We start from the raw sequence: 24,031 nt of genomic DNA, 5'->3' as shown, positions 1-24,031 counted from the left end.
CCTATGGACCGGCCATGCAGCCTAATGTTTCGTCAACATCGTCTTGTAAGCATGCGATTTATAGTAGGTTAGTTGTACTACTGTATCTCTCTGTATGGTATCTTGCCCTGCTTTGCGGCTATGGTCCCTGGTGCCACTGCACACTCGCCTATTTGCTCCTGGCCTTGTCCACCCTGCTCTGCTCCTTCACTTTGTTTCACTCCTGCCAGGATGAGCAATAGGGTTAGTAGTACTGCAGCTATTACTCCCACTTTAATTCCTCCCCCCGTATTAGCTGGGCCCTCAGGCCTTCCCTGGCCTGGTCTACCGAGGGGCTGGTCCCTCTCCTGCGCCTGTGTCTCCTCTGTCTGCGTTGCCTGTGTCTGTGTCTGACTCCTCTGGGTCTCTAGCCTCGCCTGTTCCTGAGCTGCTGCTTTCTGGGCTGCTGCTTTCTGAGCTGCTGCCTTCTTCTCTTTCTCCTCCTTCTGCCTCTGCTTCCTCTGCTCTCTCTGTTCTTTCTGTGCTTGGGCCCTCATCACCGTCCCCGCGGCCATCAGATGACGACTCATGAGGTTCATTGCCAGCCACTGTGGACGGGGTGGTTCCCTCTGAGGAGCTCTCTGTTTCTGTTGACACCCTCTCTGGTAACGACCCACTGCTGTCACTCCTGGCCCTGTCTGGAACTCGCCTGAGCCTGTGCGCCAATCGTGCAGACCTCCTGGTCCCCTGTTCCTGCGGGGAGGCATCGCCTTCTCCTTCTGGTTGGCCTCCTACTTCCCTTGGGGTGGCCCCTTGTGGATCTGGGAGAGCTGTTCTCTGTCTGGCTCTAGGCCGAGGTACAGGTGGCCTCACTGGGGCTTGTGGGTTAGCTCTGCAGCAGTGGTTAAGGTGGAACCAAACGTCCTTACCTTCAACTTTCAAGGCTGTTGGTGTGGCTAATATGACCTTGCTCTCCAGGACGTATTTTTTGGAGGTCTGCTGGGATGTCGACCCCTCTGTCCTCGGTGGCACCTTTCACCTGCTGGAACACAGCCCTGTGGATACGAGTCAGACTTCGTAAATAGTCAAACATTTCACCTTGCAACTGCTCCAATGAGGGCCCTTCATAGGGACCTCTCAAATATGGTATTGGCATGGGCCGGCCCGTAAGCATTTCATGCGGTGTTAGATGCGTGACTCTGTTGGCTTGTGAGCGCATAGACATTAGTGCAAGTGGTAAAGCATCCACCCAATTAAGCTTATTTCCACTATCTGCCACTATCTTGGCTATTTTGGTTTTCAAAATACCATTCGCCCTCTCTACTGCTCCCTGTGATTGGGGATGGTAAACGCAGCCAAACTTTTGTTTAATTCCCAATTGTTTCAGCGTTTCTTGTATGACATTGCCACAAAATGCCTGCCATTGTCTGATGATATGGTATCTGGCATCCCAAATCTTGGGAAGACTTCTTGACACAAAAATTTTGCAACTGTTCTGTGGTCTGATTTTGCAGTGGCTTTTGCCTCCACCCACCTGCTATATCTACATATGACCACCAAGATATATCTCATTCCCCCTCTCGACTGTGGTCCCATGTCTATGTAGTGTAACATGAGGTGTCTGAACAGACCATCTGGGGGTGGTATATGTGCCAATGGGGCTGTGAAAACTTTCCTAATGTTGTATTGTGCGCAAGTGTCACATTCACTTAGTACTCTATCTTCCGTGGCTGCCATAAATGGTGACCACCATACTGCTTGCAGTTTCCGTAGGATCTCCCCCCTTGTGCAATGGTCACTACCATGCGCCCAGATTATTGCATGTCTTAACAGTAAGGTTGGTAGTACAAAATGGCCATGAGCGTCTAGCCAGACTCCATGCAGTGGACCTGGTCGCATGTTTCTTATAGATCCTCATTTTACCCATAGGCGTTTCTCGGCCTCATCTACTCTATTTTGAGCGGCCTTAAGCGAGGGCAGGGAGGTGAGAGATTCACAGTCCTGTATGGTCAATATGGGTGCCATTACTGCACCTATTGCTGCCTGTTTAGCTGCTTCATCAGCAAGATTATTCCCTTTGGCTATCAGGGAATCGTTTTTTTGGTGGGCTGGACATTTGATGACTGCTAGAGCCGTGGGAAGAAGCATGGCTTCCAATAGTTTAAGGATGGCTTCTCCATGAGTGACAGGAGTGCCGTCAGCTCTTCGAAACCCTCGTTGTTTCCATATGTTAGCATGAACATGGCACACGCCATAGGCATATGCTGAGTCTGTGTATACATTTAGTGACTTTCCTTCTGCTATTCTACATGCTGCTGTTAGGGCTTTTATTTCTGCGAGTTGGGCTGAGCAAGGCTGAGAGAGCTTACATGATTGCAATGTGAGAAAATTCTGATCGTCGTTGTCGAGTTGAACAGTGCCATAGCCGGCGTGGGTACCAGTGGCATCACGGAAGCATGACCCATCAACAAACAATGTGAGATTAGCTGGGATTGGTTGGTTGTGTAAATCTTCTCTTGCACGCATAAATTTGTCTGTATCATGAATACAGTCATGTGGCGTACCTTCAGTTGGTAACACCAGCTTGGTGGCGGGGTTAATGGTAGTACAGCGCTGAATGTTAAGTTCAGGGGCTGATAGGATTACCTCATAGCCCGTGTGTTTGGCTTGTGTTAAAACAAATCGTGGACTTGTTAATAGCGCATGAAGTTGATGGGAAGTATACAACGTCACAGGGTGTCCCATGGTCAGCGATGATGCCTTCTGAAATGCAAATACGGCTGCAGCTAGTCCCTGATAGCAGGGTGGCAGCCCAGCTTCAATGTTGTCTAACTTGGTGCTGTAATAGGCTAAAGGTTGCTTTCCTGTGGGTGTGTCTTGCATAAGCACAGCACAAGCAAAGCCTGATCTTTCAGCTACATATAAATGAAAAGATTTAGCATAGTTAGGAGTCCCCAGTGCTGGAGCAGATTGCATGTCTATTTTTAGAGCTTGGAATGCTCCTTCTGCTTCCTCTGTCCACACCAACTGTGCTGTGTTATTGGTTTGACCTGCTGCCCTGCTTGACCTGCTGGGGCAGTTTTGATGGCATAGTCACAAATCCACGGCCTGCTATAGCCTGTCATGCCCAAAAAAGATGACATCTGGCCCACCGTTTGCGGTTGAGGGGCCTTGATCACTGCCTCTAACTGAGATGGTGCAATACATCTTTTGTCCCCACTCAACTGTCTGCCCAAGTACTCTACAGACTGCTGACAGAACTGCAGCTTATCTCTGTTGACCTTGTGCCCTCCCTGTGCTAGAGCTGTGAGCACAGCGATGGAGTCTTTTTCACATTGTTCTTTTGTGGGGCTACAGATCAACAGATCGTCTACGTACTGCAAGACTGTGCTTGGCACGTTCAAACTCGCTAAGTCTTGTGTCAGCACGCGGTTAAAGATCGACGGCGACTCCGAGAGCCCCTGTGGGAGCCTCGAGTACATATATTGCTGATTTTCGTACATAAAGGCAAACAGATATTGTGAATCTGGATGTAGTGGTACGCTGAAGAAAGCTGAACACAAATCAATCACTGTGTACCACTGGGTGTCTGGTGGGATGTTTGATAACAATGTGTGTGGGTCTGGAACGAGTGGTACTTTGCCGTCTATAACGGCATTAACTGCTCTCAAATCATGAACCAGACGGTAGTCTGTTGAATTTGGTTTCCTGATGGGAAAAATGGGTGTGTTGCAGGGGCTTTTGATTTTAACCAAGACCCCTGCTTCCACCAAACCCTTAATCGTTGGCCTGATACCATCAATCGCATGCTGCTTGAGAGGATACTGTTTCTGATATGGTAGGTTAACGTGTGGCTTTAGTTTAATGTGAACAGGTTGAGCTGATTTTATTAATCCCACATCGGTCTTATGGGCTGTCCACAACTGGGGTGGGACCTGGTTTAGCATTTCCCTATGTTCTGCAGCAACTACCATGTGTGTGAGTGTGTTTCCATCTACCATTACCTTATCTGCTACTGCTTCATCACCTACTTTGACTGAGATCCTGATAAACTGTTTATCTTTTGAAATGTGAATGTACTTATTCTTTGTAGGTTCCCACTCTTGCACCTGCAGGGCACGCCTGACCATAGGACCAAGATGATGAGACTCATAACCTTCTGCCACTAACAGCGTGACGTGTGGTGTGGAATTTGGTACGTGGAACCATCCAGACAATTCCTCTGGAAGGCGGACAGCCGCTGCCACGCCTTCTGGTCCCAAAAACATGTCTTCACTTGTGACTAGACATGGTTTCTTGTTTAATACTGCATCCCAACATTCTTGGTAATCTACATGAGTCAGATCTTTGTCATACATGAGCGTGCAGTGCAGTGGCAAAGTGGGGGTATGTGCTGTGTCATAGTGAAGTCGAATCCACACCTCCCATTCAGTCCATGCCTGTTTGAGGTGTGACTCTTCTGGTGTCAGCTGGAGCCAGTAGGCAAGTGCTTGCTGTTTTTCTATCGTGTTCTGGGGAAGCTGTGGCATCATGTGTTGTGGGGGTTCGTCAGGGAAATCCAAGTACAGTCCATCTTGGGTGCACATGATTTTTGCTTTTAGTGGGCATAAAATGTCTCTCCCTAATAGGTTTACTGGGGTATGGGCTGAATATAGCAAGGGTGCACATATAACTTTGCCTGCAATAAGCATTGGAATGGGTTCCGTCAGTGGTATGACTTGTGATTTCCCAGAGAAGCCTATTGTTTTTATAGATGACGTGGAGAGGGGGAACCTGGAACCTTCTTTTCCAATGCACGAGTATGTGGCACCCGTGTCCACCATGAAAGGGTATTCACGATCGTGAATGATAACAGGTATGGTTGGTTCGTCTTGTGACTGCAGTGATATTGGTGGTGACATTAGTTCCCCCTCAGGCTTCTCTGGGCACCCCTAGCAAGGGCGTGTCTGCTCCGTGTTGGGCCAGTTTTGTGCTGGACAGTCCCATGGATTACTAGGGCAGTGGGCCCGTATATGGCCTGGTTGACCACACCCCCAGCACAGGTTATCAGGTAGAGCTGGATTAGCTCCTGGATAACCTGTACCCATATCTGGCGGGCCTGGTTGCTGGTTGGGCACGGTTTGCTGGAGCACATGCTGGTTTCCTGGTATGTAGTTTCGGCCTCCTTTCCAGCCTCCCCTAAACGTTGTATCTCCTCTAGTTCCACCTCTGCCCCGCCCTCTTGGGGGCTGCTGATTGCCTCCTCCTCTTGGTGCCTGCTCCTGGTAATAATAATGATGATGCGTGGTATTAGCAGAATTGTCATTTCCTGCTGTGTTTGGGTCTGTGGGGGTTGGCTGTGGAGGAGCTTGGGGCTGGACGGCCTGGGGAGTTGCTTGGTTTGCCATTACCATGGGGGCCTGAACTTTAGTTTTTTCTTTCTCTTTTTCTTTTTTAACCAGCTTACTTAGCTCTCCCAACTGTAGCTGTGTCAGCTTGTTGGCTAGCTGTTTGCTATCCTTTTCCATTTTCTTTTTGTCTTTTCTGTAGAGCTCCACATGATGGACAATATGCTCTGAAAACAGTGGCCAGTCCATCTTCATCAATCCTACCACCCCCTCTAGGCGTCGCTGCACATCTTCTGGCATGGCTTTTTTAACCATCATTTTGAACATGCTCTGAGTCGTTTTATTAGCATTCCATGCTTCCCCTGTCTCTTCCTTCCACCTCTTCTGGAAGCTGTGTAGGAACTTGGAGGGACATTCATCTTCCCCCATGGTCTCTCCCTCCAGTTTGGAGGGGTCTCTCTTTGCTGGGTAGTGTGCTCTCAGTTGCTGCCACACCCGGGAACAGTAGCCTCCAAAGTTCACCCCATCGTGTGCATTGGTGCCAATGGCTGTACCCAGGTTAGCATCTGTAAATATCTCCTTGGTGGTTTGTTTTCCTGCCACATAGGTGAGTATAGCTTTGATATCTCCTACTGCCAACTGTATACCAGCTGTGGTTTCTTCTAAAGCCATGATCCATTTGTCAGCTCCATCTGTGAGCACTGGTAGACGCTCTGCCAGGCCTATTATGTCCATGAAGGGCCAGGGCTTGTACTGTGTTCTTCCACCAGTTTTTGTTATAATGGGGCACATGGAACTTTCTGTCTCTTCATCTGACAGGTCCAGCAGTAGGTCACCTCCTACTGATTTCCCATTTCTTAGTGTCATGCCAGCTCGGTTTTGGCTTCTTCTGTCTACTTTCTGTCCTTTGCCAGTGGCCTGTGCTTCCTCTGACCGTGCTCTGTCGGTCTCCATAGTGCCTTGGAGTGTCAGAGTGATATGCTCTGTGGTGGGGCTAACTTGGGGTTCCCTCTGTCTCTGCTGAGAGGCTTCATCCTCCTCCAGCCGCTCTTTTAATTTCTCCAATTCCTGAGCCATGCACTGTACTGTCTCTTCAGATCGTCGAGCTACCCCTTCCAATTGCTGGAGTAGCTGTAAGTCTTGAGTGCTCTTTGGTGAGGCACCTTCCACAGGACCCTCGCAACCACTGGATGATTCATTTCTCATTTTCTGACCCGAGTGAGGTGTGGGGTCGATGGTAACCGTCCCCTGACGCCCTTCCTCCTGTAGCCTTCGAAGGCGCTCTGCCTCTTTTTCCATCCATATTTGCAACTGCTGTTCCATCATGGCACTCAGGGGTCTGGGTTGCGACACTGGCCCCTCCTCCTCATTCCTTCGTGATGTTGCAGTGGGGGACTTGGATTCCCCAAAGAGGAGGCTCGAGCAGCTTGAATGGTGAGCAGACTTTTTCATAGGGAGGCTCGCGTAACTGGAATGGAAGGACTCGTATCAGTCCTCCTTCAGTCGCCTCAGCTTCTCCTTCCTTTTGTGTGCTTGCCTCTCTCTAGGGGGCGTGCCTTCCGCACTGGCGAGGCCTGCCATCTCCTGGTCGGTTGATTGCTCAGCATGTCTTCCCTTCTTGCCATTATGCATCTTGGTGTATAATTCAAAGTCAGTGGCTTCTGTGTCCCCATCGTCATCCGACGATCCGTCAGTACTGTCTGTCTCTGAGGGAGGCGCCGATTCCAGCGGTAGCTTTTTCCGTGGTTCTTGCTGTTTCTTTTTCTTGACCTCTCGCTTAGTGTTTTTAGTTAAGGTCACTGTGAATTTCCCCAGCAATTGACCCTCCATCTCCATGGCTTTTGCATCCCTTAGTGGATATTGTCCTATTATTGGCTGTGCTGGCTCCTGTGGGTATGGGGGCGGTGGTGGTGTGGGTAGGGGTGGTGCTGTAGGCATCACGGGAGCTGTAGGTATCACTGCTTCCTGATCCTGGTGTTCTTTTTTCTTTTCCTCCAGCTGCACCATCTGTTTTCTTCCCCCTGCTTGTCTGAACCATTCTAGTACTTCCCTCTCCTTAGCTCTCTTGTTTTTTATCTTATAGTTGGTTTTTTTGTCTTTGGCTTCAATGTGTCTTAATTCTGACTCTACTTCATCACAGCATGCCAGGTTGAAAGTACCTTCCATAGGCCAACGATTTTTTCCTGATGTTCTTTTGTGCCATTTGTTCACACATCGTTTAATGCGTTTCACTCCACTTGGGTGTTGCCGCATTACTACCTCCACTGGGGTTAAAACCCCTTTTTCCATCTTTCCCTGGTCGGCTCCCATGAAGCCTTGTTTGGCTTCACTGGTCCTTGGAATCTCTGGCAGTTTGTCTGTCTCTTTTGTGCGTATTAGTACTATGATTTTCCCTACTGTTATGGCAGTTTTATATTTCTTTTCTCTATATGGGTTGTACTCTAACTTGTGTGACCCGTCCCCTTGGGAAACCTGGGTTAAACACCCAAATTTACCTGTTTCCCACTCAACTTTTCTGGGCACAACAACAACTTGCAGCCGTGGAGGGTATCTCACTCTGTCTTGGCCTCGTATACTTATCTGGTGTAGAGGAAGTGAAGCTACTGGTCCGTTCTTATAATTATCACACAAGCTCTGTAATAGAGGATTTAGTGAATAAGGGACCCACAATTTACGCAAAATCTCTTCCCATGGGGCACCTGGAAACTCTTCTTTTACTTTTTCCAAGTTGATGAATTTAGTAATTTGCCAGAGCTTCTGTTTGATTTCTTGTTCGTTCTGCCAATGCTCAGCCCCCTCGTTATCTACATAGGTTCTTTCCAACCAAAAGTGTGTACATATCCCTCTGTATTCTACAGGACCCTCTGTACTACAGTGTTCTTCTTCTATGATCTCATCTCCACTATCATCTCCCACTTCCATCTACTTTAGATACTTCTTTTTCCTCTTTCCTTTTCTCTCTGATCTCGCCTCGTTAAAGTTTATTACAGTAGTGGAGCTTATGTACTTGATTTATTGGTTAGGTCTCTTTCTTCTTTCTCTATGCCTCACCCCCTCCTTATGTCTGTTAGGTCAGTCATCTGGTAATTTATCAGTCTTTGTACATTTACTCTTTATCCGACACTTTGCTATATTTACAACTACTATTCACATCTTTATATTACACTTTACTGTATTTACAACAGTTTTATATGTCACACTTAGATATGTTACAGCTTTATACACTGATCGATCTGCTTACTGTTCTCTTTTAATGTTTAACTCTTTGGCATTCTGCCCGTTCAGTCCTGTCCTCCCTACCTTTCACTCCTGCTCTTTCAAGCTTAAAGGAATGTTGGCAAGGTTGACAGCGGTATCCACAGAAATGCTCTCATGTATTTAACTCTTTATTTTCTCTTTTATTTGCTTGGCATTCCGCCCGCGCAGACCTGCCGTCTGACACAACGCCCCCGCCTCTACAGGCTTAAAGGGGCGCCAGTAAGATAGGCAGCGGTAACCACGGATATGCTTCGCTGATCTCTTTTCTCTTTATTTACTCTGTTTCTTTTTTTTACCGGTTCTTTTTCTCTTCCCTGTATTACTCTTACAGGTTTCTTTTACACTTGTGCACTTCTTATTCTTGTTTGTCTTCTTAATACTTTAAATACTCTATCTCTTGTTACCTTGGTTACCATACATTCAACACTCACACGTACACTCTTTCCGCTCCAAGATCACACTTATTGCACCAGACTCGACCATCCCCAGTGATGTTAGTTGTATCTCAATTATGCCCTTAATTAGTTCCTTAATCAATCAGCACACCACAATTAGGTTCTTTAGAGAAGGGAAATTTGCCAAATACCTTTGACCTGGGTGGCCCCAGCACTGCACCCCAGACACACCCGGTTTAGGCAGAAAAAAGCTCTGCTTACCTTATTTTGGTGGCCACCTGTATGTCTGGCATGCAGTCCAGTGCTCCGGTCTCCGGTTCTGACCTTTCCCTCTCTCCTGGCCGGGCTTGCCAGTTGTAGAAGCGAAAATCGGTGCCTGGAAGTGGGCCAGATGGCACCCGACCTCGTCTCCTACTTCTCCTGCAGATCATCTTCTGATGTTGATTTAGTACCTTAGGTTCAGTTGGCAAACTCTTAAAGAAACACTGGAGTCGAGTAGAATCAGGTGCAATCGAGTTTAATGTGTTCACAAGCAACAGCACATACAACTCATTGAGTCAGGCTCCGGAGCACGACTGAAAACTGGCTTTCAGTGCGCTCTCTTTTATGCTGGTGGAGGTTCAACAGAATCTCCACCTCTTTTCGTTAATCCTTCCCACTTAGACCCAAATCTATTGGTGGCGAGCTTTTTCCTTTTGTCCAATCCTGAACAGGCCTGTTTCTAATGGTGTAATCACTTTCACTTTAGGCCTGGAATTTCCCAAATTTTCCAACCTTAGGTTTGGGCCTGCTTTCACTTTATTTTTTAAAAACATATAAACTTTAGGGACTTTCTTTGTGCTTTCATGCAATATGAGCTTAGAGCATGTGTCATGCAATACAAACATTAAAGAGTGTGTGTGTGTTATTATTAAACAATACATGGTGTGGTGTATGTGTGCTCTTCAATGTGAATGCATAACCTTGTGCTGTGAATACATGAACTTGTGTAACATTTTTTTTATCAAACATGGATGCATAACAAACAGCTTTATAGGAACTTGTAACATAAAACATGGTTGTATGAACTTCACTCTTAATCAACTTATGAAGTTTAATACTTTTATCTGATTTAAGATTAAATCTTACACTACAAAGGACATGGTATTAAATTTAACGACGGAGGAATCATTTCCTTAAATTTTGCGACAGCACTATCTGATAAACATCTACTATAGTAACTGTTGCTGAGTGGCGTGTAATCGAGTAAAAGGAAATCAAAAGTAATCAAATAATGATCCGATAGCGAGGGATTCTGTGGCAAGACTGTTAGGTTATCAATTTCAATTCCATACGTCAGAATTAGATCGAGGGTGTGGCTAAAGGGACAGTGTACCCTAAAATGAAAATTCAGCCATTATCTACTCACCCATATGCAGAGGGAGGCTCTGGTGAAGTTTTAGAGTCCTCACAACACTTACGGAAATTCGAGGGAGAAGTGGCTAGCAGCACAACCGCACACCTAATGGCTGACAGCGACCCAGATTAAAACGTCCAAGAACACAGAATTGAAACCATAAAATAACTCCATACTGCTTGTCCGTAGTGATCCAAGTGTCCTGAAGCCCCGACATAAAAAGTTGTTTGGAAAAACGTCATTTGAACTCTGTGTTTAGTCTCATTGTAGCCTGTAGCTCTAACTGCCTCTGTGTACACTGCACTGACGTGTGTGCGCTTGCGTGAGACCGTGAGACATTGGCACCGCGTTCATGTGTGTTCACGTGCTTTCGCTGGTCTTGCACGCAAGCGCACACATGTCAGAGCAGTGTACAACCTTGGGGTCCACTCTCCCCTGGTGGAGTGGAGGGTGGCTGGGTTGCCACGGTGGCCGCCTCCCTCCATGTGATGGTGTTTCCTCTCTGGTTCTTCCGTGCTCAGCCTTATTTTTTTCTTCTTATTTATTTATTTATTAGTGGTGTTTGGATTCGGTTACGGCAGACGGACGGCAATCTGAAATGGAATGAAGCCCACACACGGCAGACAGTAGCTACAAAACTGTAGTGGAACGCACCCCATCCGCCCACAGCACAATGCTCTTAAAGCCCTACGCTATCAAAAGCTGGCAAAATACATTTATTTTATTTCATGGCCTTGACATTAACCTGTCATATTGTTGAGTTATCAAGGACACTTCCCTGTTTTTGTGTGTGTATACAGGAATGTTAAAGATATCATTGAGGAAAACGAGGTTGACTTGACGTTACTCAATCAGGGAATCCGTGTGTCCACCACGAAAAAGGATCCTAATTGATTTTACGTTGGCATTGTTTCCGTGGTACCGGCATGTAATTTCAACCCATTACGTGCTGCCACCACGGAATGCGGTGTTAAGAGGTTGTGGTCATTTCATGTATTTCTGTGAGATCAGGTTGGATGAATGCTGTCTCTCCTAATAAGACCAGGTTTTCCCCAGAAAGTTTGCCAATGATTAACAAAACCCACATTGTTTGCTGGACACCACCTGGACAGCCAGCGATTAAATGATGACATGCGGCTAAACATGTCATCAGTGGTCAGATTTGGGAGGGGTCCAGAGAAAACAACGGAGTCCGACGTAGTTTTTGCGTATTCACACACTGAGGCAACATTCATTTTAGTGACCTCCGATTGGCGTAACCCGGGTGTCATTGCCGCCAACGTGAATAACGATCTTGCTAAATCTACCTTTAGCTTTAGCCATCAGTTTTAAATTTGATTCAGTGTCGCCCGCTCTGGCCTCAGGGATACATTTGATTATGGCCACTGGTGTTGCTAACTTCACGTTTCTCAGAATAGAGCTGCCAATGATCAGAGTTTTCTCCTCAGCGGGTGTGTCACTGAGTGGGGAAAAGCAGTTAGAAACATGAACAGGCTGGTGGTGAACCGTGGGCTTCGGCTTGGAACTATGCTTCTCCCGGACAGTTACCCAGCCTCCTGGCTGCACGGGGGGTTACCGGGGGATCGCTAGCAGAGGCTATGCTATGTGGCTCCGCACCGGCTACAGGGGGTTGGCTAACTACCGCAGCTACCGAGTGATTTTCCATGGTGCAGAGCTGCGCTTCTAATTCACTGAGCCTTGCCTCCAACGCAGCTAATAAACTACACTTGTTACAATTACCACTGTCGCTAAAGGAGGCAGAGGCATAGCTAAACATCTGGCACAAAGAGCAAGAAAGAGCAGAAGGAGAAGCCATCGCTAATTGTTAAGCTAATGTAGCTAACAAGGCTAATAGCGTGCAAACAACAGCTAAGAGATTAGCAAGAAAGACGTAAAAAGGAGGAGAGCAAGTGCCTAAACAGAACTAGTGTGGGTTAAGACTTGAATTAGATGTTAAGCAACTGAAAGCAAGCTAGTAGAGTTCGCTGGAGCAGCACAGACATGTTCTCACAGAAACACCGGAAATGACACAACACGCTTACCGCAATACGCCAGCATGTCAGGGTGATGAGGCACCAATCTGCCCTCATCTAATATGTAGGCAGTTATCCATCCATTTTAATCTGCTTATCCTGGGCAGGGGCAGCAGGATGAGCAAAGTTCATACAGAGTTCCCTCTTCCTAGCAGCGCTTTCCAACTCCTCCTGGGAGATCCCAAGGTGTTCCCAGGCCAGATGAGATATATAATCTCTCCAGCATGTTCTCAGAATGAAATCTGCACTGACAGGGAACTGCCCATTGGTTCGACATCCCATTGTTCCAACCATAGTAAACTCATTGTTCCGAAGTCCGTTCCGAAATCATCATGATGCCCTGTGGTTAAGGTCTGGTTAGGTTTAGGCACAAAAACCACTTGGTTAGGGTCAGGAAAAGATCATGATGTGGGTTAAAATGAAAAAGAAAGTGACAAACTCATAAGCCGTGAGCCTGCTCCGCCTCAAGCCAGTCGTGGCGCACCATACACCTGCCGTGAGCCGTTCAGCACCGCGGACAGTCGGACTAATGGGATGTTGAACCAATGGGCTGTCGAACCAATGACATGGACCCGGACTGACATGCATCAGACTGTCTGTATGCTGCATGACAACTTTTTGTTGTCTACCCCTGCATCTGGAAGGTTGGCTACAGCCTGTAAGTCATTCCAGATACCCATTGCCAGACACAGAACTCCCTCCTGCAAAGGTCAGGGCCCTTAGGTGTTTGGCTCACACGACACGCTCTTCCCCACCTTCCATGGCCCCTGACTGATGCACCTCACATATGGGCTCCCTTGTACCTGCCCGTCCGCTCGTAAAAGCAGCTGTGGGGGTGATTTTGTCATCTGAGTCCAGTGTCACACTCTAAAAACTCTAACCGTATCAACAAAAATAAAAAATGTTAGTCACCTTGCAAAGTGACAAATGTTAATTAGCGGCTCAGTTACAGGCGTACCTTCTATCTTGCTGTAATAGCTGATGTGCTAACTAATATTAGCTAAGTAAACAAGTCAATATGAAGCTAATGTTCCTGTGCGTTCAGAAACACTGTAACCCTACTGTGACTGAGGAACTGCACTTGGGTCCATTTACATCTTTAGTGTTGGTAAATAGCCAGCTAAATCCTCTTTGCTACAGGCCTTTTTATCAGGTCACTGTTAGTGGACTGCGGTAATTCCAGCTGTAGAGAACAATGACTCAACATTTTTCAGATGTCTGATTATCATATTTTAGTCTTACTTTGTGTATTCAGCTCAGTGCCTTGTATCCACCACTAATAAGCCCTGAGAACTGTGTTAACCTTGATGACGTTTTCAAGGCTCCAGAGGTACATGGCTGTATTCCAGAAATAGACGTTTATTCATTTTGAGCCATGGCTCATCGGTAATGCTATGTCTTTACTTTCTGACACAAGCAGGGGCTCAATACAGATGCTGAGTAAATCATTCATGAAGAACAAAGAGCAAATCTGCATAGAGAAAGGCCTTAAGTTTTAGAGTCCTCACAACACTTGCGGAGATCCAAGGACAGAGGGGGTAGCAACGCAACTCCACCTAATGGAGGCTTACGGCGCCCCAGATTCAAACGTCCAAAAACACATAATTGAAACCACAAAATATCTCCATACTGGCCCATATTCTGAATTTGTATCTGAATTCTCAGAGTTTTTGTCCAATTTAGTTCTTCAATCAGATAAAGTTATTATTGTAGGCGATTTTCACATTCATGTTGACGTTGATAATGACTCCCTGGCTACCGCATTTATCTCATTATTAGATTCCATTGGCTTCAGTCAGGGTGTACATAAACCCACTCACTGTTTTAAAGGGATAGTGCACCCAAAAATGACATTATGCCATTATCTACAGACCCATATGCTGAGGGAGGCTCTGGTGAAGTTTTAGAGTCCTCACAAAACTTACGGAAATCCGAGGGAGAAGTGGCTAGCAGCACAACTGCACACCTAGACAGGTACCTGACAGCGACCCAGATTAAAATGTCCAAGAACACAGTAGGGCTGTTAAAATTGCTCAAAAATGACGTTCGAATATTCCTTCTAAAAATAACTCATAGGTTCGAACCATTCGAATATTTTTTTTTTCTGCATTATGTCCACAAGAGTGCAAACTAATACAAGGAAACATTAAAACACATAAAACAATTATCTATAACATTACGTTATAAACAACCGCGGACCTCTCGCTCGCCCCCCCTCTCTGACCAGTGATCCAAGTGTCTTGAAGCCCCGACATAAAAAGTTGTTGGAAAAACGTCATTTGAACTCTGCTTTTAGCCTCAATGTAGCCTGTAGCTCTAACTGCCTCTCTGTACACCGCGTTCAGTTTGGTGGTCAAAGGTCAAGGTCACTGTGACCCCACAAACATGTTTTTGGCCATAAGTCAAGAATTCATATGGTAATCATGAAAAAACTTCACACAAATGTCTAATAGGGTTTAATGATGAACTGATGACATTAACGTCCAAAAGGTCTTAGGTCAACTTCACTGTGAAATCACAATGTTCCGCAAAAACACTTAGAGCCATTACTCAACACCATATCTTGGGAACAAAATCAATCAATTAATCAATCAATCAATCAATCAATCAATCAATCGATCAATTTTATTTATAAAGCCCAATATCACAAATCACAATTTGCCTCACAGGGCTTTACAGCATACAACATCCCTCTGTCCTTTGGACCCTCACAGCGGATAAGGAAAAACCCCAAAAAAAAAACCCTTTAACGGGGAACAAAAATGGTAGAAACCTCAGGAAGAGCAACTGGGGAGGGATCCCTCTTCCAGGACGGACAGACGTGCAATAGATGTCGTACAGAACAGATCAGCATAATAAATTAACAGTAATCTGTATGACACAATGAGACAGAAAGAGAGAGAGAGAGAGAGAGAGAGAGAGAGAGAGAGATGCAGGACAGACGGTAATGACAGTAGCTTACAACAACATTAATGAAAATAATAATATTATAGTTATAGTTCTGGCTAATGTGGTACAATATGTTGAAGGTATATATTAATATCTGGCAGTATACATGTGTGACAATAATCATATGTGTATAATAACAGTAGAAGTATGACTAATGACTAATGATGGCAGCAGCAGCAGGAGGCATCTGGCAGGACCACGGCAGCAGCACAACCACACACGTCACGCTATCCAGGCACCGCTGCGATATGAGTTAATCTGAGAGACAGTGGAGCACAAAGGCTCCGGAGAAGAAGCCGAGTTAATGACATCCAGAATGGCCGAGTTAGCAAGATGCAGTAATAGGATACGAGAGAGAGAGAGAGAGAGAGAGAAGGAGAGAAGGTGCCCGTTGTATTATAGGGGGGTCCTCCGGCAGACTAGGCCTAAGTCAGCCTAACTAGGGGCTGGTACAGGGCAAGCCTGAGCCAGCCCTAACTATAAGCTTTATCAAAGAGGAAAGTCTTAAGTCTAGTCTTAAATGTGGAGATGGTGTCTGCCTCCCAGACCGTAACAGGAAGATGATTCCACAGGCGAGGAGCCTGATAGCTGAAGGCTCTGGCTCCTGATCTACTTTTGAAGACTTTAGGGACCACGAGTAACCCTGCGTTCTCAGAGTGCAATGTTCTAGTAGGATAATAAGGCACTATGAGCTCTCTAAGATATGACGGAGCCTGACCATTTAGAGCTTTATAAGTTAACAGTAGGATTTTAATTTCAGTTCTGGATTTTATAGGGAGCCAGTGCAGAGAAGCTAAGACAGGAGAAATATGATCTTGTTAAAGGGGAGATATTTCGTCAGACGCTCAACTGGTGACACTAATCTCGGGTGTCCACCTTGAAACTATGCTGATTGTACAGCTCATCTGTGCTGTCGGGGGGAAAATGTGTGTGAAGCATCCATGTTTTCACAGACATGGAAAACTGACTGGTTTGGGGAGGCGTACAACCGTGAGGCAGTAATTGCAGTTTTGATCAAAGTTGTGATTCTGCTCTGTTGTAGGGAAATGGATACGAGCGTGATTTCTTGGATGACAGGCGAGTGTTCATTATGGATGTGTATAATCCTTACATATATCCAGGGGACGGATATGCCAAAGGTGAGTGAAAGCACCATCAGTTTTTTTCTCACACTTGCTTTTTTTTTTCTAAATAGAATTTCAATAAGCCTAATATGTTATTTGTACCCATGTACTGAAATGTTATGTTTTCTGGTCACAAAAATAAGCTCCACACTGCCCCTGATGCCTGGTTGGAGGTTGAGGATGGAGTGAAGGGGGCTTGCTCCTCCAGTTCCAACCCCTAGGTGTCACACAGTGCCAGTTTAATTATGCTGTGATTTCCCGCTGCACTACCACTCACTCTATTAACACTGAGCAGAAATTACACAAATTAATTTGTCAATACATTAAAGCTGATCTGACAACAACCATATACCCAGTTCTAATAATACTCTAGGGACAAACATCACCTTTATTTTTCTCCCCATCCTTTAGCTATCTTGTGTTCTGCAACTCATTGAATTTAAAACATTTTATAAACAGCTCTACCCTTTAAGAAAGTGAAAGAAATATACATTCTGGCTTGTTTAAGATTTAAAAAAAAAACAACAACAAAAAAACACGTCGTTCTATTTTGCTTCATATTTTTCCTACAAGACACATTTATTTCCTGTATCTTTTAAGACCAAAGCTGACAATTTTTACACTTTTTCTTTAACATCTCCTTAAAAACTAGGCTAGACTTGGAAAAACTACCAAGAAATCTGTTTCACATACTATTACATTGTTCTTTCCTGCTTTTGCAGCTTAATTCTGTTTGAATTTTGAAACATAAAGGTTTCCTAATTAACCTTTTTTATCATTTGCAATAATTATTGTTGGAAATATACATACTAATTAAGTAGAGCACTCCTGCAGATTTACATATCTGAGTATTCTTTAGATAAAGAATTCAGTGAGCAGAAATGTGTTTTATAAGCCTTTACTCTCCTTGTGTAAAAGGAAATTCTGTCGCATTACAAATACTGTAGCAATTATCTGTCAGAGTTTCTCAACAGTATAGGTTTGGTCCCAAGCACAGAACAGACTGATGGGACAGAATGGGCTTACTACCTGAGAGGGTCCAGAGACAGGCAAATAACAGGTAAAAGAAAAATCCAAAAACACATCCAGAACACTGGGAATACTGAACTCCAAGAAAACCAAAGCACTAGTAAGAAGACACCAAAGGTGCTGGCATGGGCTAGCAACCCATGGTTGCAGTGGTGAGGCTTAGCAGCCTTACTACAACCAAAATTAGCTACAGCCAACATAGGGAAAATACCCCAAGAGTCAGCGAGAGCTGGGGTGGAAAATGACTCACAGGTGGATTACACGGTAACAGACATTGGAACGGGCACGACTATGCATTGGATCTGTGACTCAGTGAAGGGTAGGGGCACTGACCTATCCACCAGGGCTAGAATTAGCAGCACTCAGGGCAAGGTGAGCACATCTGTAGAGGATAAAAGTAGCACAGTCGAGAACAAGATGCTTCAGGTTTGTCCTTGCATCTGGCAGAAAGTAACACCAATAAAAGGCCTCAGAACTCATCAGGAAAAGAAGAAGTGTGTGGCAAAGAAAGGGCAGAGTAGCCGCATTGATCACTACTTCCAGTCGAGTCAGTCGGATGAAGTCCAGTGGCAGGTAGAAAACCACAGTTCGCAGGATATCAGTAACACTGTCACTGAGGAGGAGGAGGAGGGGGTAGTAAGAGAGGATGCAGGTGACACTGAGGTCAGTATGCCAGTCAGAGAGAGAACCATAGATCAAAAGGTTAAAGTGGCCTAGGGCAAATGACAGTAAAGAATGGGAGATAGTTAATAGAGATTTGTCAGTAATCTTAAGTAGGCTTAGAGGAAATGCAATAGCAAGATTAGAAAAAATGGGAGATATAATTTACTCATATGGTGCAGAGAGGTTTGGGGTGCATGAGAGAAAGAGGAGTGAAAGGGTACAGTCAGGTAAGTCTAGGCGGCAAAAAGAAATAGAGAAGTTAGTTAAGGAAAGGAGACAGTTAAGAAAGCAATGGAAAAGGGCTACAGAAGAAGAAAGGGAGGGAATTAATGTGTTGCAAGAGGAGTTGAGAAGCAGGTTAGCAGTTCTTAGAAGGGCAGAGCATCTCAGGAAAAAGAGGAGGAAGAAGGAACATGTAATGACAGGTTTTTTCAGGGACCCTTTTAAGTTTGTTAAAGGATTGTTCAGCCAGCAAAAGGGAGGGCAGCTTAAAGCAGCAAGGCTAGAGGTTGAAGAATATTTAAGAAATACATATTCAGATTTAGAGAAGAATAGGGTAGTAGGTTTCCCACCGGATATCCCTCCATTAGGAGGGATAGAGCATGAGATGGATGTCAGGCCACCTAGGTGGAAGGAAGCTCAGGAGGTGGTCAGGCGTGCAAAGGCTTCTCATGGAGTCTCCTACAGGATTTATAAAAGTGCACCTGATATCCTTAAATTTTTGTGGAAACAGCTAAGAATAATTTGGGAGAAACAAATTAAAGAGCATGGCGTAGAGCAGTGGGCGTCCTTATTCCTAAGGAGAAGGAGTCTGTGGACCTTAGCCAATTCCGGATGATTTCTCTCTTGAATGTAGAGGGGAAGATTTTCTTTAGTGTAGTAGCGCAGAGATTAGCTAGCTAGCTAGCTTTCTAGCTACTTAGAAAGGAATAGCTTAATAGATACTATGGTGCAGAAGGCAGGAATACCAGGTTTTGCAGGGTGTTTAGAGCATACTAGCATGATCTGGCACCAGATTCAGGTGGTGAAGATTATAAAAAAGGGACCTGCATGTTATATTTTTGGATCTTGCAAATGTGTTTGGTTCAGTACCACATAGCCTCATTTGGAGTGCATTTGACTACTTCAAAGTGCCACAGTTAGTTGTTAACTTAGTGAAAGCATACTTTCAGGATATTAGGTAAGTACAGCAGGTTTCACAACAGTTTGGCAGAGGCGAGAAATAGGCATCATGGCAGGGTGTACAATTTCTCCATTAGCATTTACTATGGCAATGGAAGTAATTATCGGGGCTTCTAAGTGGGTGGTAGGTGGGGAGAGACGGCAGAAGGGGTTGCATCTTCCACCAGTTCGGGCTTGCATGGATGACATGACACTGGTGACCACAACAATGCCATGTACAAAGAGGCTACTAGAGAAGGTAAATAAGAACCTCAAGTGGGCCAGCATGAAGATCAAGCCTAGTAAGTCTAGAAGCATCTTGATACATAGAGGGAAGTTAAGTGATAGGAAGTTTGTCATAGATGATGAGGAAATCCCAACAATTTGGGAAAAGTCAGTAAAGAGCTTAGGTAGGTGGTACAATGTGAAGTTGAATGATGAGGAACAGGTGGTGAAATTTAGAAAAGATGTGGCGGAAGGATTGGATAGAATAGATAAATCAGAACTTCCAGGAAAGTTGAAGTTGTGGTGTTTGCAATCTGGGCTATATCCTAGGTTAATGTGGCCATTGTCAGTTTATGAAATTCCAGTATTCGTTGTGGAGAGAATTGAAAGGTCAGTTAGGCACCTAGGAGCGCCCAACCACTTCCTAATATAGGTAGGTGCCAGTATCTAGTTTAACAGAGGAATTTAAATGTACCAAGGTCAGGACAGAGCTCTTGTTATCTAGGAGTAAGGATGTGGTAGTTAGGAGTGTGGTTCCAAATCCAACCAAGGGGAGGAAGTGGAACCCAAGATCGGCAGTTCAGGAGGCAGAGATAGCTCTTAGGCATGCACAGATTGTAGGTAATGTTTAGTTTGGCTGGGGAGGCCTGGGGCTTGGCTCAGGCAAACTGGTATGGAATAAAGCACGTCTCAAAGATAAAAGAAAGCTGGTCATGGAACAGATATGTAGACAGGAGGAGATATTAAGGGGTGCAAAGGTAGTGGCCCAGGCTAAACAGGCACAGTGGTTGAATTAGAAAAGTGTAGAGAAGAGGAAGCTTAGTTGGAGGGACCTGTGGAGTATGGAGAAGAATCATATTAGATTCCTGGTAGGGGCTACATACGATGTGTTACCAACCCCCCAGAACCTAAAACTGTGGGTAAATGGGGACCCATCATGCCCATTGTGTTCAGGTACCGCAACCTTAAAGCATATTTTGTCAGGCTGTAAAGTTAGCTTGTCACAAGGCCGATATGCATGGCAACATAACCAGGTGTTGGAATTTTTAGCTGCAGGCATCGAAGGGAAATGAAGACAAGTAAATTCAGAAGGTGTTAAGAATAGGAGTTTAGCAATTCAGTTTGTCCGTGAGGGGGAGAAATACAGAAGGGATAAGCTAGTAAGGAGGCAAGGGTGTGGCCGCCTAGAAGGTGCTTGTGATTGGGAAATGCAAGTAGATTTAGGGGGAAACCTTGTTGTTCCCCAGGAAATAGTTTGTACCAAGCAGAGGCCTGACATAGTGTTGTGGTCAGTGAGTCAACGGATAGTTTATTTCATTGAGCTGACAGTTCCTTGGGAAGACTCAGTGAAAGAAGCCTATGAAAGAAAAAAGCTTAGATATGCAGACTTAGGAGCAGAAGCTGAGCAGCGTGGATGGAAAACTAGGATTTGTCCAGTGGAAGTGGGGTGTAGGGGATTCATAGCAAGATCAACTGTCTCGCTCCTGGGAGAACTTGGAGTGTGGGGACAGAGTTTGATGAAGACAGTGAAGGAAATGTCAGATGAAGCAGCCAGAGCAAGTCAGTGGATTTGGAAGAGAAAAAATAATGTCAGTTGGGGGGCCAGCAGGGGGAACTACTAAGCAGGGTACATAACTCCTTGAGATCAGGTGGAGAGATCCACCAATCAGTCCTCTCAGGAAAAAAACCAGCAAGAGGAAGGTTATTTAAGTGTGGGAGTGGCCTATTTGAATCCCTTTTGTTTGAGACCATGCTGCAAGGTGAGTGTGTTTGCTGATCCTGTGAGTTTATCTCCTTTACCTTTAGCTTATATTGGAGTTATGCTATGTAGCGTGTGAAATAGAGTATGGTGAATGTGCTAGGAAAGTATCAGCACTGTCTCTAACTGGAGCTCGCATGTACGGAGCCTGGGTTTGTTGAAGGTGGCAGTGCTGTTTGGGCTGAGAAATCTATGTGTAAGGAAGGTATAGGAGGTTGTTGGGTTTGTGCGGGGAGCAGTGAGACCTGGCATTAGGGGAGTGTCTCTGGGACGCCAGAGATCACTGTCTAGCCTCCTGGAGGTGTCGTGGGACCAACTAGACGAAACACTGGTGAAAGGAGGTTCCCACCCGATGACCCCAAAGACATGTTAGTTAACACTGCTCACTGGTCTGTATAGTTAAGCCTGGCCATAATATCTTATCATAGGGCTTAGGAGGTTATTCACTGAGTGCTGATCCTTTCTCTAGAGCACAAACTTCTTGTGTTTATTTGAACTGCTGGAAGAAATCACTGGGAGAGACACAGACAACAAGGTGACAAAGAACAAAAGAACTTTGCTGGTATTTTTAGGGAGTGAAACTACTGTAGGTGAGCAGGAGGTGAGGACAGGTGAAACCTATCAGGGAAGGCACACAAGAGCAGGTCATTAATAAGATTAGACAGGAAACTCGTACTCGTACTCGTCGTCCTCCACTTATCCGGGTCCGGGTTGCGAGGGCAGCAGCCTCAGCAAAGAAGCCCAGACAGTCCTCTCCCCAGCCACTTCCATCAGCTCTTCCGTGGGAACCCCGAAGTGTTCCCAGGCCAGCCGGGTGATGTAATCCCTCCAGCGTGTCCTGGGGCGTCCAGAAGGCATCCTTACCAGATGCCCGAACCACCTCAACTGGCTCCTCTCGATATGGAGGAGTAGCGGCTCCACTCCGAGTCCCTCCCGGATGTCCGAGCTCCTCACCCTATCCCTAAGACTGAGCCCAGCCACCCTGCGGAGGAAACTCATTTCGGCCGCTTGTACTTGCGATCTCGTTCTTTCGGTCACTACCCAGAGCTCGTGACCATAGGTGAGGGCCGGAATGTAGATCGACCGGTAAATCGAGAGCTTGGCTTCCTGGCTAAGCTCCCTTTTCACCACATTGGACCAGTTAAGCGCCCGCATCACTGCTGACGCCGCCCCAATCCGCCTGTCAATCTCCCGCTCCATCCTACCCTCACTCGTGAACAAGATCCCGAGATACTTAAACTCCTCCACCTGAGTAAGGACCCCCCCCCCCCACCCTTTTCCGGCTGAGGACCATGGCCTCAGACTTGGAGGTGCTGATTCTCATCCCAGCCGCTTTACACTCGGCTGTGAACCGTCCCAGCGAGAGCTGGAGGTCACTGTTCGATGGAGCTAGGAGGACCACGTCATCTGCAAGATGCAGGGATGAGATCCTCCCGTCACCGAACCTGACACCCTCCACTCGGCTGCGCCTACAAATTCCGTCCAACAGAACCAGTGACAAAGGGCAGCCCTGGCGGAGTCCAACCCTCACCGGGAACAGGTCCGACTTACTGCCGGCCACGCAAACCAGACTTATGCTTCTTCGGTACAGGGACTGGATGGCCCTTAGCAAGGGGCCACCAACGCCATACTCCCGGAGCACCCCCCACAGGATGCCCCTGGGGACACGGTCGTAAGCCTTCTCCAGATCCACAAAACACATGTGGACTGGTTGGGTGAACTCCCATGCCCCCTCCAGCACCCTGGTGAGGGTAAAGAGCTGGTCCACAGTTCCACGTCCGGGACGAAAACCACATTGCTCCTCCTCAATCTGAGGTTCAGCTATTGACCGGACCCTCTTCTCCAGCACCCTGGAGTAGACCTTATCGGGTAGGCTGAGGAGCGTGATCCCCCTGTAGTTGGAACACACCCTCTGGTCCCCTTTCTTGAAAATGGGGACCACCTCGGTCTGCCGCTCCAGAGGCACTGCCCCCGATGTCCATGCAATGTTGCAGAGGCGTGTCAGCTAGGACAGCCCTACAACATCCAGAGCCTTGAGATATCCAGGGCAAATCTCATCCACCCCCAGGGCTCCACCGCCTTGGAGTTGCTTCACTACCTCAGCGACCTTTGCCCCAGAAATTGGACGACCCACCCCCGAGACCCCCGGCTCTGTTTCCTCACTGGAATGTGTGTTGGTGGGATTGAGGAGTTCCTCAAAGTATTCCTTCCACCGCCCGACAATGTCCCCAGTTGATGTCAGCAGCTCCCCGCCCCAGCAGAGGCAGGGCTGATCATGACATTATTAGCCTACATGTATATGAGGCCCGTGGATAAGTGTGTTTGTTTTATTGTGGTTATTTTAAGATAAGATAAGATGAACTTTAATGTCCCAAATGGGAAATTTGTTTTGGGCATATAGTGCGACATAGCTGCATAGCAGATACAGCTACCATATACAAACGAGACACACAGTAGACAACCATGTAGTACAGCAAGAATGCAGATTTGAATAACATAATTGTGCAATCAGGACTACTGGATGAAAGAAATGTATCAATTTTACCAAAACAGGTAGGACTAAAAGAACAAAAGCTCCTTAAGGTTGCACTAGCCCAGGAGATAATCATAAAAAGTGCAATAAAAACTGTAGTATAGATAGTGCAAATAAAATACAGTAGTGCAAATTAAACTGTCGCAAATAAAAACTGAAGTGCGAGTAAGAACGTATCAGGTCTGCAGCAGGTCAATAGTCACAATAGCAGCCCTGCTCTG

The 24,031-nt window shown here is 46.1% G+C and overlaps 2 protein-coding genes and 1 pseudogene across 4 annotated transcripts in view; 1 reads left to right on the top strand and 2 right to left on the bottom strand.

Moving 5' to 3' along the window:
• The window catches only part of hdac11 (histone deacetylase 11), a 176,189-nt gene that overhangs the window by 137,885 nt on the left and 14,273 nt on the right, over positions 1-24,031 (top strand). For both annotated transcript variants that reach the window (XM_033633015.2, XM_078167731.1), the window contains exon 9: positions 16,359-16,455. In XM_033633015.2, the coding sequence (XP_033488906.1) occupies positions 16,359-16,455 (97 nt within the window). The remainder of the gene's footprint in view (positions 1-16,358; positions 16,456-24,031) is intronic.
• Positions 3,787-6,766, bottom strand: LOC144463439 (uncharacterized). The gene has a single exon (XM_078167654.1). It carries the CDS (start codon positions 6,735-6,737, stop codon positions 4,890-4,892), a length of 1,848 nt encoding a protein of 615 aa, XP_078023780.1. The 5' UTR covers positions 6,738-6,766; the 3' UTR covers positions 3,787-4,889.
• LOC144463451 (uncharacterized) lies at positions 11,177-15,103 on the bottom strand (annotated as a pseudogene). The gene has a single exon (XR_013491592.1). The product of XR_013491592.1 is annotated as an uncharacterized LOC144463451 (transcript).

Source organism: Epinephelus lanceolatus, chromosome 1, assembly GCF_041903045.1.
Source record: "Epinephelus lanceolatus isolate andai-2023 chromosome 1, ASM4190304v1, whole genome shotgun sequence".
In the NCBI taxonomy this organism is placed as follows: Eukaryota; Metazoa; Chordata; class Actinopteri; order Perciformes; family Serranidae; genus Epinephelus; species Epinephelus lanceolatus.
This window is presented reverse-complemented; position numbering and strand designations above follow the sequence as displayed.